Genomic DNA, 19,305 nt, shown 5'->3' on the forward strand with positions numbered 1-19,305 from the left:
TTGCAGTGTAACTGCATGCGCCTTTGCTGACAGAAAAATAAAAGCAGAAACACCTGTGGTCACTAGAGATTTTACCACATTTCTTGCAAGAGTAGACATGCTAACCAAGGTGCCCTGGCTATTTTCCAGCGAAGGGGGATACAAGATTTTGCCTACCCAGGAGTTATCTAAGAAGTTTCAAAACAGTTTCTTCACTTCCTGCCTTAAACTTTTGCAACTGTTATGTTCTGCATTAGAGATAGTGGCTTTCAAACAATTGGTGAAACAAATTCCTGTGCCTGTCATTTGCCAAGTAGCTTGATTCTATTACAAGTTTTATGATGTTTGCTATTTTTACCCACTTTCTGGGTTAATTTTTGAATTAACCCCTTGTGATCATAGACAAAAGCTTGAAATGGTAAACTTCATGGGCAGCACAGGCTTAGAAGTGAGCAAGCAGATAGCTTAAGCATATTGTACTTAAAGGAAATCTCAACTTTTTAATTTTGAGGGTTGGTAGCACTGAAATCACAAATGCCCTCTAGCCTTGTTTTGGTTCAAAGGCTATTTCAAGACACGTCGCTATCAAATTCACACTGAGCAACACCCTCGTGACTTTGATAATTTCCAGTGAACAGGCAGTAACTCCGCTGGAATCTGGGATGCAAACGGGCCCGGCGGGGCCCGGGCATCGCGGCGGTGCGCGGGCGGCGTGTGCCCGGCGTGCGGTGCGCCTTCGGACCGCAGCGAAGCGAAATTTCGGGTGATCTGCTGACACGTGAATGCGGCTCGCGGAGCCACGGCAGACAATGCCAACGCCGGCTGGAGCACACGTGCCAGCGTGGCAGTTTGGGGTAGAGGGGATGGAGACTGAACGGAAATCAGTATCGCGCAGTTGTGAATAAAGCTTTATATCAATGTACGAACAGGAGCACCGCCTGCAAGACGCGTGAAACCAAGCGGGAGCAGTCGGTGCAGCCTGGATGTTTCGATGACGATGGGGCCAAGCGGTGGAGATGGGGCCTGTCCGCGCGCAGGGCCCGGGGGGTCGGGGCTCGAGCAGCCCGGGGCAGGGGACGGAGGCGAGAGCTGGGGTAGCCGAACAGCTGCCAGCCCCAGCCCAGCAGACGCAGCCGGCGAGGGAGACGGAGCCCGGGCAGCGCCAGGCACCCGGTAGGCGCAGGGAAGGCTCCTGATCGCAAGCGGCCATGGACGGCTCTGGGGCAGGCCCGGCTCTGGGGCTCTCGGTGGCCACAGCCACGGCGCCTCGCTGCAGACCCAGGCCTGGGCGCCGCGACCGACCTCGCGGCCACTTTCCTGCGGTGAACTCCCGCGAATTCACCTGGAGCGAACCCCCTTTTTGTTTTAGCGGGTGGAAACGGCCCCATAACGGGCCGGGGGAACCGGCAGGCGCCGGCGGGACGCCCTCCTCCACCCCGCGGGGGCCGCGGCGCCTTTAAGCGCGCCAGGCTCGGCCCCCCCCGCGCCTCAGGTGGCCGCGCCGCCGCGGCCTCCCCCGCTGCCGCGCACCGCGCTTGCGCCGCGGCCGGTGCCGGTGCCGGTGCCGGTGCCGGTGCCTGTGCCGTGCTGGGGGCCGCGGCGCTGCGCGGAGCTCTGTGTGGGCGCGGGCGGCCAGGCCAGGCCGGGCCCGGGCGGGCGGCGGGGACCCTCGCGGCGACGGCGCCGCCACTGCGCGGAAACGGGCGCGGGGCGGGGGGGCAGAGCGGCCCTTAAGGTGGCCCGGCGCTTAAGGCGGACTGCGCGCTTAAGGTGGACTCGACCTTAAGGCGGCGCGCGGTTTAAGGTGGCGCGGCCGCGCCCGCGGGGCGGGGCGGGGAGGGACGCGCCAGGTCGGGCCGCCCTCGGCGCGGGCAGAGGCGGCTGCAGCGGCGGCGGGACGAGCTGCGCCGGTCGGTGCCGAGGAGCGGATGGGGAAGGCCCGCTGCTGAGGAGCCCGCTTCGCCCCGGCCTCTAACAATGAGCAGCTCCCGGCCCGTCTCCAGGACGAGGCAGCCCCTGGCCGGAGGAGAGGTGGGGGCCGAGGGGCAGGTGCCGAGCGGCCGGCGGCGGAGCGGCGCTGCCCCTGCGGCGGGTCGCAGCTCCTGACCGCCCTTCCGGAGCCGGCAGCCCGCCGGGCCCCGCTGCCACGGCGAGAGCGCTCAGTCTGCTCCTCGGCTTGTGTTTCGAAGGGAGCTTCTTCGTCGCCGCCATCCTCCTCCTCGCCGTCGCCCCTGAGCGCCGAAGTTCTCCCCGAGACGTAGCTCGCCCGCCCGGGCAGCGCCGCGCCGCGCCGCGCCATGGAGGCGGTGGGAAAGTTTGAGTTCAGCAGGAAGGACCTCATCGGGCACGGGGCCTTCGCCGTCGTCTTCAAGGGCCGGCACAAGGAGGTGAGCCCTCTGCCCCGAGAGCCCTCTGCCCCCTCCGCCGCCCTCCTCGCCCGGGCCATGTCCCCGCGCTCCTGCGTGTGCCCTTGGCCGCGCTGCCGGCCCTGGGACCGCTCTGGGGAGCGGGGGAACCTGTGGTGGTGGTATTAGTATTGTTGTTGTTATCATTGCTGTTATACCCTGGTGCCTTCGGGACACAGGCCCCAGCGGGACCTGGGATGGGGCTTCGCCTCCTGTCCCGCCCCAGCGGGTGAAGGCCGGCGGCCCCCGCGGCCGTGCGGACGCGTCCCGTGGAAAGAGCCCGTGCCCCCAAAACTTGCCCTCGTCTTAAAAGAAAACCAAAATAAAAGAGGCTGGGGGCGGGGGCAAACAAGGAGGAGAAAACCAACAAATAATAACAAAAGCCCCCACAACAAAACCCCCAAAATACCACCCAACAGCCCGGGACCGTCTCCGAAGTGTCTTTCGGTCGTCGTAGAGCTGCTCCATCCCCGACCTCTTTATTTTTCCAAGCGGAGGGGAAGTCGGTCACCCTTAAATAAGAGGAAACCAATCCATCTGTGGATTTTCCATCATTAGCGCCCGGGATAAGCCCTGGTTCCCACAGTGTGTTTATTTCTAGCGCTTAAATAAGAGGATAATCGTGGTGTAAAGTAATAACAAGAACCCAAACCTCGGGCTTTTCTCCTTGGGTTGAGGGGCATAATTCAGGAAAGGGCAAGTCCGAACAAGTGAGGATATAAAGCAGGGGCCTTTACTAATGCTGCAAGACACTTCTTTCTGTAGTATTTTTAATCTCTTAAGAGCTGCTTATCCTAATGTAAATTAATGGTGAAATTTACATATATCTTTAAATTACCCATGCGCTTTTTAACTTTCAGAAACCTGAGCTGGAAGTAGCTGTGAAATGCATTAACAAGAAAAACCTTGCAAAATCTCAAACTCTGCTGGGCAAGGAAATAAAAATACTTAAGGTAAAGGCAGAATGAATTGTTTTCTTCAGAGTCTTTGTTATATGTTCTCTTTGTTGTTCCTAGCTTATCGTCTTTGTCTTGCTTTTTCTAGGAATTGAAACATGAAAACATCGTTGCCTTGTATGACTTCCAGGTAAATACATTTAATTATGGCACAGCATTCTAGATTTGGGAGAGGTCGAGTGGAGTTTGCAGAGTTTGTTTTTAACAGATGTTTGTAATCACACAAACCTATTCTGGGAAAAAGTCCCTCATAAGCTAGGGAAAGATATACAAACATGCCTGAGCAAATCATGTATTAACTATGTTCTGGACCACAAAGCTCTCATGCAGTTGAGGTTGAGGTCAGAGCTCCTGCTTGAATTTTCTCCCAGGATACTGTGTGGTAAAATGCAATGCGTGGTGAATATGTCTGTGTTTTGGAAGGTCAGGAGTTCTTAAAATGTTAGAAATAAAATAAAATTACAGTAGTTCTTGGCATGCCTGCCTTTTTTTTTTCTTTATCTATTCTGGCTATACTCTCTAGAATACTTGTTTTTCATAGATGATGTAGAAATAGTGTGAGTATGACTTTGTAGCATATGATTTGTCTTCAGTTCCTTGGGATTATCATTTGCATTTTTCTGTTGTCCTTGTGGCAATCAGTAAGTGTCAAAAATTGCAGGAGACGTTTTTAGATTGTTGTGGTTTCCCACAGTTGCTTTTTCCTACAAAGTCAGCTCTGAAGATCTACTCTAAGGAGCTGGAACTGATCTGCTCTGAAGCCTAAGTTATTCAATGACATTTTTTTCTGTGAACTTTTAGTTACAAAGTTCTACTGGGCCCTGAGGCATGTTTTGCCCAACATTATCCTGCAGCATTTTTTTTTTAAACGTTATTATAAAAGCATAAAATGGAATCCCTCTGTTTCTAGACTGAAGGGCTGGAGCGCGGTAAGTCAGGGGAGCTTGTTCCACCCTGAGGTTTTATATTTACGAGCGAGGACTGTGGTGACCGCTGGCTGCGCCGCGCAAGCCGGACCACCGGGGTGGCTCAGCCGGAGGTGCTCGCCCGTCCCTGACATCACGTGGCCTCCAGGCCGCCGTGTTTGTTGACATTCGTCCTGCTCCCCTGGATTGGCTCGGGTGGCCGCTGCGTCACCGAACGGGTCCGGGCTGTCGGGCCAGCCTCTGCGCAGTGCCTTCTGGGTGCTGTAGTCCGCCCGCGGCAGCCTCGCTCTGTGCCCCGCGGGACTGCGTCGCCCGCTGCCTCTGCCTCCGCCAGCACAGAGGGTCACGGCAAGGTCCTGCCGGGGGTTTATCGGAGGCCAGGTTCTTGGAAAGCGTTTAGTGCCCGGCATTGTTGTTGTTAAAGGCAGATGGACGTGTGTGTGTGGGGGGGGTTAGGCTCCTCCTGGGAGAGAGGCAAAGGCAGTGGGAGCGGGAGCAGTTCTTGGAAATATCCTTTGGGCAAGAGACCACCTGTCCTTTGCTTGGGAGCTGGCATTCAGAGCTGGTCTTGCGAAGTCCTGGGGATTGACCTCGTTTGTTATGATTCTGCGGAGTAGCACAGAGCAGGAGAAGTTTCTGCTGGGCAAGGGGCGCTTGGAGCATTAGGTCTCATATTTTTCATTCTCCTCCCCTGTACTCCTGAGTTTACTGATTCCATAATTTTTCAGTTGAGGGAGCAAGTGGCTGTTTCTGTTCCTCCCCTATAGTTTGCATTGGCATGAAGTCTTACGCTGCTGGATTTGCTTCCTGCAGGTCTTTCAAAACCTTTGTTCATGTCCTGTTCCTCTCCCTGCCTCCAATAGCTGCTGATGGGGGCAGCTCAGATGCTCCACCCAAAGCAGCGAGTTCATAACTGTTATAATTGAGGCAATGCATTCTTCTCATGTGATGGCAAAGGAGCTTTAGCTAAATTCTATATACAGCAGTGTAGCCTGTTGAGATATCTGCAAGAAACTCAGTAAGATGTGAAAATATAGGAACTCGGGAATGATCCTGCCTTCAGGGCATGTCCAGGCCTGTGCTGTGTTACCCGCTTTGTCAGAGACTCCTTGTATGACCTTGGGTAATCTGATTTTTTGGACAAAATGATATGACTTAAGTTGTGTTGAGATGCTATGCGGTGCTACCGAGGTGTGGAATCTCCTCTGGTGGAAGGTGGTCTGTAATCACACGCAGTCTGATGCGGTCCGCCACATCGATTGTGTGTGTAATGCATCTGAGTGTTTGGCCTTGCTCTGTATCTGTTCAGGAGTCACATGAGAGTAAACTATCTGCAAGGAAAAATGGAAATTCTCTGGAAGGCTGGCTCCTGCCCACCTTTCCTTACTTTGTAGAAAAGAGTGTTTTGTACTGGTTTTGTTCCTCTGGTACAAGATTAATTGCTTCATTCATAGATACCTATATATTTATGTATATATTTAGCCTTGGAAATGTCATTGTTGCAGTTAATTGAGCCATTATTTTTAGGCTTCCTAAAACTGAAGAAGTTTATTCTTCTACTACAACTTCATAGGGCAAAAAGAAAAAAAATAGTTCCTGTGAATCTTAATGTTGCCCTGCAGCTTTTTCTATTACATTATTGTATTTTGTCTCTTCCCTTCCTCTGTACCTCCTGTCAACAGTGAATTTAACTTTTACTCGCATGGTCCTTGCACACAAGGAAATGGTTGCTAAAACCACAAAGGCTGTAAGCAAGTGATTACACCTACTGATGCTTTCGTTAGCATTAACTTTTAAGCAGGAAAATGCAAACCAGGCCTAATACAACTTTAAAATTTCTGATGTAATGCCAGATTTGCCCCAGACAGGCACTTGCAACACTGATATTTCATGTAGCAGCTCACTCCCTGGCACACTTATTTTATCCCTCAAATCTGGGAAAGTTGCTGTGTTCCTTCTTGTTTCATGCATCTTTGTGATATTGGCTCATAAATAATGGCAAAGAAAGAAGCTTCCTAGGAAGAAACGACACTGGTGAATGTTTAATGCATAAAGGTACAGACTTTTATAGATCCCCTCACCGGAGTCCTAGGAGCAGCATCATTACGTGAGAATGGCTTACCAAATAAAATATGCATATTCCCATTATTATGTGCTCATGTATTAATGAGAGGTGCTGTGACTAGTCTAGGAGCCTAATGAGAGAACCCCTGCTCCGTAAGCAGATAAATCATATTTTATTGCATTTTTATATTTAGAAAGTACTCTCTAGTGTCTGTATGGAGTTGTGCTGCAGATCTTTCCTAGGCCCAAGAGATGTTTGGTGTAAAGTGAAAACTAAATTCCTCCATATGCAGGGTGCATTACTTGCTACCGAACAATCCCTCACTCCTCAACTGCCTTGCAGAGCAGTTGGAGTTAGGGTCTCTGGACTGCAGTAGTCTAGACAGACATCTGGAGTCTGGAGTGCAGGAGTCTTTTGACTGTTTTTCAAATGTAGCATAATGAGCTCTTGTTGCTTAAGGTGGAATTAATGACAATAAGGAGATAAATGATGGTTTCACTTGCATAAGCATTTGCTTTGGAAATGAGGTTTCTTAAAACATAGATTCCAAAACTGTGGGGATCAGCTCAGCTCAGCTCTTCATTCATTTTGATACTGAAAACTTAGCAATATCTGGTCTGCTGTGTGGGATGTATTTTGGAATCTTTTGCGAGACTGAATGTTGAATCCAAATCTGTGATCAAAGACCACTTGAAGTAGCTAAAAGGATTCAATGATAGTGAGGTAAATCTTGTGATTGTCTGATCCTGGGAGTACCGCAATGGACTACTTTTTCCAGTACTAGCAAGAAGTGGGCTCTTGCATGTAACTAGGATATTTGGGGCAAAGGGAGGTCCTAGCTATGTTCTCTCCCCTGTGCTGTGCCTCTTGCCCCAGGAGGGTCGGTTATGTAGGTGCCAGCTGAAGATCTCACATGTGACTGTGTTGATGTTGGGCTGTGTTTATTCTAGTACTGCAGAGCAAAGCAGTCCTAGCCCAGAAGCTCTGGGCTTGTGGAAAATATGCCATTCTTGGACATAAATTGTCCTTTGGGTATTAGAAAGGGTTTTCCTGGTGAAATGGGAAGAAGTGTAACTTTACTTCCCATTCTCCTTAGCTGTATGCTGTGTTCTGAGTTTCTTGAAGCAGCCTAGCTGGGATTGTGCTTATATGGGTATTGGTTTCTTAAAGTTTTGGCATTCCTTAAGTGGGATGGGCTAGTTGTAGAAATGTAGCTCTGCGCTGTTGGGTTCTTGCATCTAGTTCAGAGCAGGTTAACTGAGGGTCTGCCTTCTGTAATTTTGTGTCCAGTTGACTTGTTGGGCTCAGCAGCTGGGGATGAGATTAGAGTAATGCTTACCTTATTTCTACAGCAAAGACTCACAAAAATGTTTCTACTGGGGAGGCTACATCACCTGGAACTCCTGAAGAAGAGACGCAGAACATGGAATCCTTGCAGTCCAAACTGTTTGCTTTCGTCTTGTGCCCATGGATTGAGGCATGGGGTGGCAGAAAAAGCATTCTTGGGCTGAATGGTCAGTCGCCCAGGGCTGCTCTTGGGAAGGAGCAGAGCCAAGGAAGAACAGGCTTATTCTATTGCTGCTATAGAGAGAGTCCTTGCGATCAGTAGGGTCACAGCTGTTTGGCTCTGGTGTTAGTTGTGTTCTCTGCACCACCATCCTGTTCTGACATGTGAACTAGCAGCTGAAGGCATCATCTTGTGCATGTGCCTCCAGAGTGCTGTCCCTCCAGACCTCTGGAGATCCGTGTGTGGCAATGTCCTTTGGCGTGCCCTGCAGCGCTTTTCACTTCTGCTGCAGTGCTTTGGTAATGTGTGATGCTGGATGAACCAATGCTTGCTGCAGTGTCACCTCCTTGCCTCATCACCTCTCGTGCCACCTAATGCGAGATCTTCTGCTCCTCAGGCATTACTGTTTTGGTGCCCTGTCGCAGGAGACAGGGCCCCAGTGTGACACTTGGAATGACTAAGGCGCTCTGTGTCTGGGAGATCGCACTCCTGAGGTCAGGCAGGCTGCCTGGTTAAATCCACTTTTAATTCCCTCGCTGAGTGAAGCTGGCAAGTTGCCTTGTGAGTGGGTGTGAAGTGCAGGCTCCTCTGTGAACTGCCAAGCAACGCTGCTGCTGTCCGTGCTGTGGAAGGAATGGGGTGTCTGCTTTAGGGCTTGGTCAGCATTCTTGCATCTGTTGAAGGGAATCACTGTTATTGAAGACTGGATCTGGCTTAATTTGGAGACAGAATGGGAAAAGGGGAAGGAAATCTAACCAGCCCTATGTCAGTAGTTTTGTAGAATGAGATATGAGAGTTTGGTGAATCAAAATGGCTATGTTTATGGCAAGTAGAGAGTTTTATAGCCTTGAACTTCTGTTTGTCAGTTTTACTAGCTGGTACCCTGTGGAGCAGGTCATGGGAACATCTAGCAAATTTTGACCACTAAATACAGACCTCGAAGGAGTCATAGGGCTTTTTTTAGAGGGAGTGGTCTTGCTGCACTTCTGAAATTATGGTCACTGTTTTACTCATTGTATGCGTAAAGGCACGTACCTGTGTTCCTCTCACATGATGACAATGTCATGGAAGAGCCAGCGACGTGGAACGTTAATGGCCTCTAAAGCTCCTGTGGAAGGTAGCATTACTCAGGCTATAATGAGAGATTAAGGAATGTTTCCCAGGAGTAATCGGAAACAGGTAGGCTGTGTTCACAGCTTGACAGCAAAGCCCTGGGAACTGCTGAGGCACTATTCATGCTGCTCTTCTCTAAGCTCCATCAGTGTTTCCATTATGAAAATTTCCGCTGTTTAAATCCTTGCGATGAGTGAAAGCTTTACACTGGAGTGGGCAAAGCAGAGCTATGGAAATTTGGAAGATGGCTGGGAATAGGTGCCCCCTAATCATGTTGACAGCAAAAAACACCCCTGTATGGGATTGAATCTAGGTGGAGAGCTACTGCTTGAATTTCTACCAAATATTTCTAGGTCCAAACCAAAGTCCAGTTAATACATTTAATTTTGTGACTGGATTGGACTGGAACCTAAATTATGAAATTGCAGTGAAAGAGAAGTGTGTGTTGCCAAGGCTCATCTTAATGCTCAGGCATGTGTAGAGAATTGAGAGTAATCACTTCACTCTCATGTGTCTCCCTCTTCTTTCTTCCTTTTCTGCACGTGCTGTTTTCTTACCTATTGATACCAACTGAAAAGCTTTTGCACAGCAGGCAGACTAGCAAACAGCAAGTGTGGGTCAGTTGGTGGTAGGAGTCTGAGTGAGCGGCTCAGGTCTGCTTTGGGAAAGCTCGGAGAGCAGCCCTGGTCCTTTGAGGCAGGGGTGTCTCTTCCATGAGGTGCACTGCCATCATCGCACAGCGTACAACGGGAGACGAGAAAGCGCAAGGGCGGTCAGCAGGGATGGCTTTCTCTGATGTGCGAAGTCAAGGAGAGGAGTCTCTTCCAAAATAAGTATATACTGTTTCACCTGCGTTTGTTTCTGGTGGTGGTTTTTTGCTTTTAGTCATGTTCGCGTAGCACTCATGGAGCGCGAGTGTGAGTGCTGCGATTTTTACAAGGCAATGTTTCTGGCATACTTTGCTTAAGAGAAGCCATCTTAATTATCTTCACTGGATGTTGTAGTTCCCTTTTGAGAACTTTAATAATGAAGCTTCCCAGCAGAATCCGAGGAAGAGCCCTGCCAAGAGATAGCTTTAGAGACCCCTTTGTGCTTAGCATATAGCAAAGAGGTGCTTTAACTGTGTGGTGACTCCTGCTTTATGAAGTGCAAACCCTAAATACAGCCATAAATGTAAAGAGATGCTCTTGAAATGCAAAGCGATGATCTCAAAGCTGCCTTTCTTCAAACCTAAGGTTGTTTCAAGGGGGGCTGATAGAAATGAATCAAACTCGGCATCGCTGGTTGCTTAGGGCAAAAATGTTCTGTCTGGGCTGCGAGAATACCTGGCTGTCTCTTAGCATGAGGGTGACAGGAGGAATTGGGTCAGCAGAGCTGGCGTGCTAGAGATCAGCCAGACAGTATGTATCACTGGTGGGGAATGAAAGATGCACAATTTTAAGTCGTTACAGATCCTGTTTAGCAAAGCATCTTACATCTCCAAGAAGGGGAGGCCTCCCAGGCTGTGCCAATGCCAATCCGCCTGGGTAGGCCCTGGTGGCATGGGAAACTGCACGGATCGCCCTGGCCGTGGAGGGGTGAGGTGGTGCGAGGCAGGGCGAATGCTGTGGAGCAGACCCTGGCGTGCTGGGGGGAGAATGGCTTTAAAGCACGCGGTCTGCGTGTTTCTTAATATCACTGCACACATAACCAGAGATTTGGGTGTCTTTCTCTTTGAAGGCTTTTTGTTTGGGTCTGACTGATACTTTTTTTTAAACCTAGTTGGCCCTTGTAGCTGACATGTTAAATATGTTAAAACATATTACGTTTTCTTCATTTTTGAAATACTGTGGTCTTAAAGCCATGTTGCTCTGGCTTCTGGCTCTTGGATTTTTCTCTTAAATGGAAACTTTTGTTGTTTGAAAGAAAAACCTGTGGTTTTTTTAAACTCCTTGTTGTAACAGCTTTGTGCTGCAACAATATGTTTTCTTCTTAAATCTGGTAAAAGTATGAAGTAAATGTATATACAAGAGAAGATTTGCAAAGGTCAGTTAGTCGTGCAGCTGCCATGGAAAATCCAGTGGGGGTTGGGCCCTTAATTTCTGCAGTTGCTTAAAATCTCTCACAGAATATCAGATTATATGTTTTTAGGGTTTGCCATTAAACAAAACAAGCCCTTCCCAACTTCATTAGTAGAACTACGTTCTTCAGTTCTAAAATTGAACTCCTAGATTGGCTGGCTTTCTGTGTATTTGAATGCATCTCAGTAAGTGTGTGATTGCAACTGAAATGTTCAGCATGAAGCTAGGGTATCAGAGGGAGACCCTGGCTCTTGTAGCCTGCCCTGTTGTCTGCCTCGACCTGCAGCACTCCCTCCCGCTCCCGTTCTTTGTGTAGGCTCTTCGGCCCATAAAATGCAACATCACAGTATGCAAGAATTTCGTTCCAGTGCATGTGACTGAGCTTAAGATAATGGGGAATCAAACCTTAAATGTTCATTTTATAATACGACTGTAATACAGAGAGGAGATGAGGAATAAATACAGAACAGCAAATCAGATCTTCAGTTTATCATGGTTTTTGGAATTCTGTGGCCTCCTCCCGAGGGCATTGACATAATGCATTGTCGTTTGCAAAAAGAAACTTGCTTTTGTTTGAAGAATCTTTTAATCTTATTTTGTTTGTTAACAAAGGAGTAACTACTCTTCCTACTCTATTATCAGAGCAAGGGAAAGTCCCAACTTTGCAGCATGCTGCTGCTTTTTTCAGTCTCTGACCCTTGCCGGGCCGCCGCAGTGTTACATGCGGATGCAGCATGCACTGCGTGCTCCCAGGCAGCAATGCCGAAGAGCTGGCCGGCGGGGAGCATCAACTGGGGCTGTTGACACCGTGTTACCTCTGAGACAGAACGTGATTGCGTGTGTCCCAGCAGTGTGAGCCTTGAATTTGCTGTGATGCATGGCTTTTTTCGGTGTTGGCCTCACCTTGAAGTTCTGTGTGACTAGTGGAACCTGCCACTTTGTCTCTGTACTCTTACTGTGATGTTAATTGTATATTTGAGTTTCTGTGGTTAGTCTCAGATGCTGCTTTCAGCTTTGACTTGCTCTAGTGCGTTGTTGTGCAGAGGCCTAGTCTGGCTCTGACGGTCACGTTTTCCTGTCTGAGCTCTTGCGAGTGCTGGAGTCATCAGTTGTTGAACAAGTGCTTTGAGTGTCAGGCCTTTGTTGAAAGCCTGCTGCAAACCTTTAGGAAGCCACAGCTGAGTGTCCCATCAGTGGAGCTGTGGTACCTACAACAGTCCACAGGGGCCTGGAGATGGAGAGGAGGGCAGCGGGCCTCCTGGTTTGAAGGGAGCTGCCGAAAGCTTGTGTCCACTGGGAGGTGTTGGCGAAGTTTTTTCGGGGAGCCTGAAGATTGAGCTGTTCTAGCAGCAGTCCTATCACTGATGGACATGATGCGTTTTTTTTTTTTTTTTTTTTTTTTCCCCTCCTCCTCCACTGTCACGCAATCAAGCTTTAGGGCAGTTACCATGGGGTTTTATTTGTATGGGAAGTACTTTCCCTCCCTTCCTGAAACACATGTAGAACCAGAGGATAACTTTCCTGCTGTTTTTAATTTGCACGAAAGTATGACGTGTCCTGAAGCAGTTCATCTGTCCCACAAGTGCAGGGTACTGCAGTGTCTGCAGTGGGACAGCACTGACCCTTTGCATCATTGTTCTCCTGATCCTACAAAAATCTACCTACTGCAAGGCTGTCCATAAACCACTTTGGTGATGCAAGACCTCGCTTCTGCTTGTCACGTATCTCAACTGGTGCTCCAAATCCTGGAGCAAGCTGACAGAAGTTTATAGAAAGCACAATGTAGTCGAGAGCCAGAGCAAAAGTCTGTGAGCCTCTATGGGTCTTGCTTCTTACCCCCTAGGATCTGCATTTAAAACACAGGGACCCCTCATTCCTTTGGGAAGTCAAAGATCTGCAGGCTGTACTGAGTTGGTGAAAATGCTTTCCAGTCAGCAGTTGTAGGTTTTGTTGCTGGACCTGGATCTACCAAAACAGGCCAAGACATGAAGTAGGCTGTTGTGTGACTGTATTAGTTGTTTCAGTGTCATCTTCTGGACTGTGCTTAACGTGTGACTGATACCACAACCCAAAGTTTATCTGTTCTGGTATAGCTTATGTGTGACTGATACCACAACCCAAAGTTTATCTGTTCTGGTATAGCCCTTACACAAGAGGAAGGCGGCTGCTGGTTCCTTATAGCATGCTAGTTTGCTATGGTGCAGGACCTCATAGGCTGCAAGACATGAATCCTGAAGGTCTGTCCTAAAACTTGCTTTTGTCTGGCCTTAAAGCTGTCACTGGGTTTAAGAAACATTTTGGGATATAGTGCTTCTGTGCAGAGAGGAGATTATACTACAGTAAATGAGTACTTTCTTCTTTCCTGTTTTTCTTCCTTCATCTGAGTTATTCTCTCCTGAATTGGAAACCTGCTTGAAGTACTCCTGAATTCTTTACTGTTCAGTTTCAGAAAGAGCGAAGAGGGGGAGCACAGCTGGAGAGTGGTGTAGCACAGAAGGCTCTGAGATACTTTTTCTGCGTATGAGGTCCTAAGTCCTGGGAATATCACTCAGCTGTATGCTTTAGGACTATTTTGCTGAGGGTAAGCACTGGTAGATGTTCCCGCAATGCAGATTAGTGTTAGTATTGTCTTTTATCTTCCTTATGTTCAAATAGTTGCATCAAGAGAGAATCCTTGCTTAGCATGAAGGTTTTCCTTCCCCTCTTTAGGGGTTAACCTGCTCAAGCCAAGGTCTGAGCTGCAGTAAAATAGCACTTAAGAGATTTAACTGTTTGGAAACTTTCTTTCCTCTCTTGGGAATCACAGGTTCTGTTTTCCAAGCCCAGTCAGCTTGGGAACCGCTAAGTTAACTGAAGCCTTTTTTGGATGACCTTGGCCAAGGAGTTGGTTTCTGTCGAGCAAAATTCTTGCACCTTGCAGCCTGTGTTCATGACTGCGCTGCCGCTTTCAGCAAAGAGACGAACGGTGATCATGGGCCAGAGCAGCGCTGGCTCCGTGAGACCCCGCTGGCAGAAGGGGAGGGTGTGGTGAGCCTCCCTGCTGCAGTACTGCTGCAGTCCTGCAGCGAGCAGGGGAAGTGACATCAGGAAAACTGCCCGGAAAACTGCCCGCTTAGCTTTCAGTTGCTGTCAAGTTCATCTTCTGATTTCAGGCTAGGCCCTGAGCTTTATTTTAGGCTTCTGTTTTGTTGGTACAACTGATGAGCCCTAGCCCCGTTTACCAAGATCTGTGCACGGCAGTTGCCTTCCCTTGGCAGCTGCTCCGAGTGCTGCTGGAGGGGCAGGGTTGAGGGGCACGTGGCCGATGCGTTCGGCAAGGCGCAAAGCGGGAACCTTTGGCGTCAAGGGAGGCTGACAAAGCGGGCAGCGGTGCGCTTTTCTGCAGGAGAGTAACAAAAGCCATTCTGAGGACTCGAGTCCGTGAGGCCCCTCTCTTGCAAGCAGTAGGAGCCTTGTCGGCCGTGCTGCGCTCGTGGGCATAACAGCGGAGCCTCCGAGCGTTCGTGCTGCATCCCCCAGTCTTCCTGGAGAAGAGACAAGTTCTGGGGGGGCGAAGCCTTTCTTTCATAAGTTTTTTGCCCTGTCATCCTATTAGTACTAGTTTCCCACAGATTAGTGAAAATGCTGCACTGCTGATAGTTTTGGAGGTGTTACGTAGTTAAAATTATACTGTGTGGATGTGGGGTTTTCTATTTTGTTGGGTTCTCCCCCCCCCTTCTCCCTCCTTAACAGCCTTTTAAATTTGGTAGCAGCCAGGCTGGAGCAGAGTGCAGAGGAGGACTTCTCTGAGGAAGCTTCCTCTCGCTGACTTTTTAAGCTGTGGTAGGAGGATGACTAACTGTGGGTACACCCAGACATTTCCCTTTGGACACACCTAAACGCACTCTTTCCAAGAAGAGGATCATACCACCTTCCAGTCTGGGCGGAGAGAAAATTTAAAGGGAGACTGGGTTGCTGGGCCTTAACATCCATAAAGCTATCCTGCAGTGTCTTAGTGGGGCGTTTTAACAACGCGCGGTCCTAGGGTGCTTTCTGTACTGCTAAATTAAGCTTCTTCATTTCTTTGTTCTCTGCTAGCAGATGTGCATTAGTTGTAGACAGTAGAGGCTGTTGCCTATTTTTACACTCAATTAAAGTGTAACTTCATCACTGGGGCCTCTGCTGTAAGAGCTACAAGTCAGGCAGTGATCCAGACTGATTAATTGTCAGCTTAATGTCTTTGGCAGAGGCCTTTTGGTGCTGTTGTGGAGCACGGTCAGGGCACTGCTGCATACTGTGATGAGGGAAGGATTGAGGGAGGGGTGGTTCTGTGCCATCCCCTTAGTCGGGTTCATTTAGTGATGGAATTAGCCCTCGCTGAATGGGCTGGCATGTGAGAGTGAGAGGTCCCAAGTTAAATTGCCTGTAGCGCTTCTTGGACATGAGCCTCTGCAGAAATGCAGCAAATCGTAATATTGTTCTGGTTACTGATGTGGAAATGAGTGGGTTGGGCGTTTTGTTCCTCTTCAAAGAGGATGGTAGGCTGCAAAGTTTCGCTTGCAGCATTCTTCCTTGTTTTGTTAATGAACAAATCGTAAATATTGTGGAAGGATGAAAATGGAAAAGAAACAGCTCCTGCTGCTGCATCAGCTTGATAGAAGTCCTTTGGCCTGTCAGAGGAAGTTGGAAGTCTCTCTGAACAGTGGTGTCTGTTGTAACTAAGCAAGCTACTGGCTGAAGGCTTTTTCCAAACAAGAGCTTGTTTCTGGGGGCCTTCTAAAAATAAATGCTTGGTTTAGTGGCAAAATTCTTACAAATCCTTTTCCGGTAAGTGATCCTTGAAATGCTGAAGCTGCAAGTGTGGAAGTTGTCCCAGCCCTGCTACAGGCAGCTGTGCTCTGGAAACACATTCGTAGAGGTTCTGCTGCTGCGGTGGGTGCGCGTGCAGCGGGTGCTGGTTCGGATCAGGAGGGCTCTTTTGCAGCAAATCCCCCAGTCCTCTCTGCTCCCTGCGCTTTGGCTTGCGTTGGCGTGGTCTCGGGGCCCACGGGCCAGATTCACTGCGGGGAAGCTAAGGTGGGAGATGGGCTCAGGAGCGCACCTGGCACTTCCAGCTGCTAATGGGCCATGGGAGTTGAGTAGAGCTACTCTGAAATAAAACCCCTGAAATGTAGTTAGTGTTGATGTTGAGTCCTCGACACCAGTTGTTTTGCTGTACAGATCTCTCCTACTGTGTTATGCTATTTGTTAAAGTAGATGGAAGAAAGTAGGATGAAACCCATGTGTCCAGTTTTGCTTGTGGGCCTTTTTCCAAGCTGAAGGAACACAATTGCAGTTCTCATCAGAAATGACAGATGCTGAACACAACTTTTGCATGAGGTTTGTATTAAGCTCAGTCAATGGAAAAATGCTGCCTAATTAGACTTGAATGGGCAGCGAGGACTGTTGCCAGTGGATGGGCAGGGCAGCTACCTACTTGCTGCCTTCCAGACGCCTTGCAAGCATTTTGCTCTTGTGTCTTCACCCTCCCTGTCTTGGTGGGATAAAACCTTAAGTACAAAGGTCACTTTTTTTTAGGGAAATTGAGCAGAGCGTTTCCCTTATCTGTCCTTATTCAACCCTAGTCACTAAAGCATTTGAAGCTTAAGTGTACACACTGACAGCCAAAAATCAATGACTGGCTTTATGGTGTTTGTTTGCAGTGGCTTTAAATAAAGTGGGAAAACAGCCAAACTGTACAGTGAACATTAGCTCTTCGGTAATAACTAAGAAGTTATTACAAATATCTTTTGGATTTAGCTTGTGTAACCTGAACTTCCCCTTCATTTTCTGCACAGGTAGGTAACAGTATATTAAGTTTCCCCAAACCCTGCTGGCACTGTATATGTTAATGGGTAGAGGTACTGAACTGCAGTGACCACAGCGTGTTTAGACGAGAGGTGTCTATGAGAAACTTTGTGGCGGTGATGAACTCTGTGCGGGCTGCAAAAAACACTTTAGAAACTTCCCCTGTGCTTGGCAGTTCCCCTGTGCTGAGCTCTGCTCTGCAGCTGTGCCGTTGTTCCCCGAGTAGCTAGTTGCAAGGCAGTACTGGTATATCCTCGTGTCTTGGGTAAGCCTGTGACTGGAGCTCACGGAGAAGTGAAAGGCCTGGATAGCTCACAGATCTTGACTTCTGCTGTTTCTGCTAAGGTCAGCAGGAGTTGGTGGGCTTTGAACGCTTCTGAAAATTTTCCCCTGGTCTTTTGTCACGTTTGAAGCTTGTGATGATGCCTGGGGTTTTCTGCCTATGCTGATTCCCTAGCTTAGTGCTTTTAAGCACAAACCGTTTCCCCGCTTCATCTGAAGCATGTGTAGAAGTGGATGGCTCAGCACGTGCTTCTTGTAAATGTGGGAACTGGAAAACAAGGCCTGGTCTAATGCAGTTCTTGTCATTCATGGGAAAGCAACAAAGGCGCTCTTGAAGTATTGCAGAAAACTGCTTATTGGACAAACAAGGAGACCTTTTAAAAAGTTCAGCTTGGCTCGGTGGTGAGAAGAGTTGTAAGAGTCGGGAATTGCCCCTCCTGCTTCTGGTGACCATCTTGAACCAGGGAAACCATTTGAGGGTAGGCTGCTGGGCTGCCAGATACTTGCATGCCCTGTTTGGGGAAAGGTGGCCTGTTTTGCATGCAACTACAGCTTGAGTCTTTCAAACTGCAGATAGTTCAGCTTCTTAATCTCTTGCCATCCTTCCTCCACCCAGTCTTGCAGCACACATCTGGAAACTCAGATATCGTGTTGTAAGATTAGAAGAGAACTGCAAGAGAAATGGTGGAAGGTGGTGAGGGCTTGAGGTGCCGACCAAGTCGGTTGGGTACAGGCTTGGCAGGTGGCCAGTCCTGTGGGCAGACCGAGATGAATGGAGCTGAGAGCAAACAACGGAGGCTCAGCGAAAACTAAAACGCTGCTAGCATGGATATTGGGACTTTTTGAAATTTTAGTTAAGCTTAGAGGAGGAATTAGATAGGCAGGTGCTTAAACAGCCTGTAAGCAAAGGCATGCTCCCCTGGAGCTATGGAAATGTAGGGAAGCCTTTTGCTCTGACACTGCTTTCATTTCTCCACACAGCCAAGTTACTGCCTGTAGTTGTCCGGGATGGGGCCTTGCACTGGGGAGTGATTTTTAGCACGTAGGCTTTTGTGTAGTAAGTCTGCCCAGCTTTCTTCTGTCTGACTTCTGCTTCAGCAAGAGCATTTTGAGCTATTCAGCCTCTGGGGTAGAAGGGCTAAAACATGTGGCTGTCTTTGTGTTTGTTCTCTGCCATGGGTTTGGGAAACGCTGCCAAGGCCGTGGCTGTCGGTCACTCGTGTCAACGCGCTTGCTGCAGAGCAGCCCAGGTTCCCGATACTGCTCCCTGGTGCCATGTGCTTGTGGGGCATTTCTCCTTGTACGTGCTTCCCAAGACAGGGAACCAGTGGAGAAGTTCAGCTAGGCTGGAGATAACTTTCAAGCGTGAAAAAAATCATCAGTGCAGTACCCGTAGCAAACTGTGGAAGATCAGCTTTTGGTCTGGATGTTGGTGCTGACATTGATTGTCATGATGATCGAGAAAGCCTTAGCCACCCCGCCAGTAGCGCCCTGTTAAATTTATCAGCACTCTAGTGCGTGTCTAGAAATTGGTTATTCAGTGTAGTGTTTTTGTCCTACATGGCACAATGCTATCAAACGGATAATTGTAGTGTGTTCTCTTCATTGTCTGTAAGACCCAAAAACAAAAGCCTGATCACCTTCAGCCACTTGAAGTGTTGGCTTCTCATTTCCTGATATGTGATATTATTAGAATAAAACAAGGGCCAGGCTGGTATGCAGCTACTCAGAAACATCCTCAGAGACATCTCTTACGTCCCTCCTATGTAGTCTAAACTCTAGAGCCAAACTTTCTGAGCTTGAAGGCAGCTTTTTTTTTTTTTTTTTCTTCCTCCTTCCTTCTCTTCCTCCCCTGCCCCTTAAACCAAAGGTGGGTTTCTTAAGCACCTTTCAGCCAAGGAGGCTGAAATGCAGATCCCAAAGTTTGATTGATCCCATCTTTCAGACTGGTGCTGCTCATATGGGCATACCTGCTGTAAAGAACCGTGTTAAATACGGAAATGATTAAGACGGAGATAGCGTGCCAGCATCTGCATTGCATGCCACTGTTAATCCTGAGCGTTGGAAAGGAACATGAAGACCCAAGCCACAATGGGGATGTTTGCCTTGTTAAATGGATGCACACTCAGAAAGCAGTAACATGTTTACATTGGTGTGAAATTGTTCTCTTACTCTTTCTTTCCCTC

At 48.7% G+C, this 19,305-nt stretch overlaps 1 protein-coding gene across 3 annotated transcripts in view; it reads left to right on the forward strand.

Moving 5' to 3' along the window:
* The first annotated feature begins 1,793 nt into the window (after positions 1-1,793).
* The window catches only part of ULK1 (unc-51 like autophagy activating kinase 1), an 85,128-nt gene continuing 67,616 nt past the window's right edge, over positions 1,794-19,305 (forward strand). For 2 of the 3 annotated variants that reach the window (XM_026095305.2, XM_026095308.2), the window contains exons 1-3: positions 1,794-2,366; positions 3,245-3,337; positions 3,429-3,470. In XM_026095305.2, the coding sequence (XP_025951090.2) occupies positions 2,277-2,366; positions 3,245-3,337; positions 3,429-3,470 (225 nt within the window). In that variant the 5' untranslated portion in view covers positions 1,794-2,276. The remainder of the gene's footprint in view (positions 2,367-3,244; positions 3,338-3,428; positions 3,471-19,305) is intronic. The other variant, XM_026095306.2, reaches the window with a different exon arrangement.

The sequence above is a fragment of the Dromaius novaehollandiae genome, chromosome 17 (genome assembly GCF_036370855.1).
Source record: "Dromaius novaehollandiae isolate bDroNov1 chromosome 17, bDroNov1.hap1, whole genome shotgun sequence".
NCBI classification, from domain to species: domain Eukaryota; kingdom Metazoa; phylum Chordata; class Aves; order Casuariiformes; family Dromaiidae; genus Dromaius; species Dromaius novaehollandiae.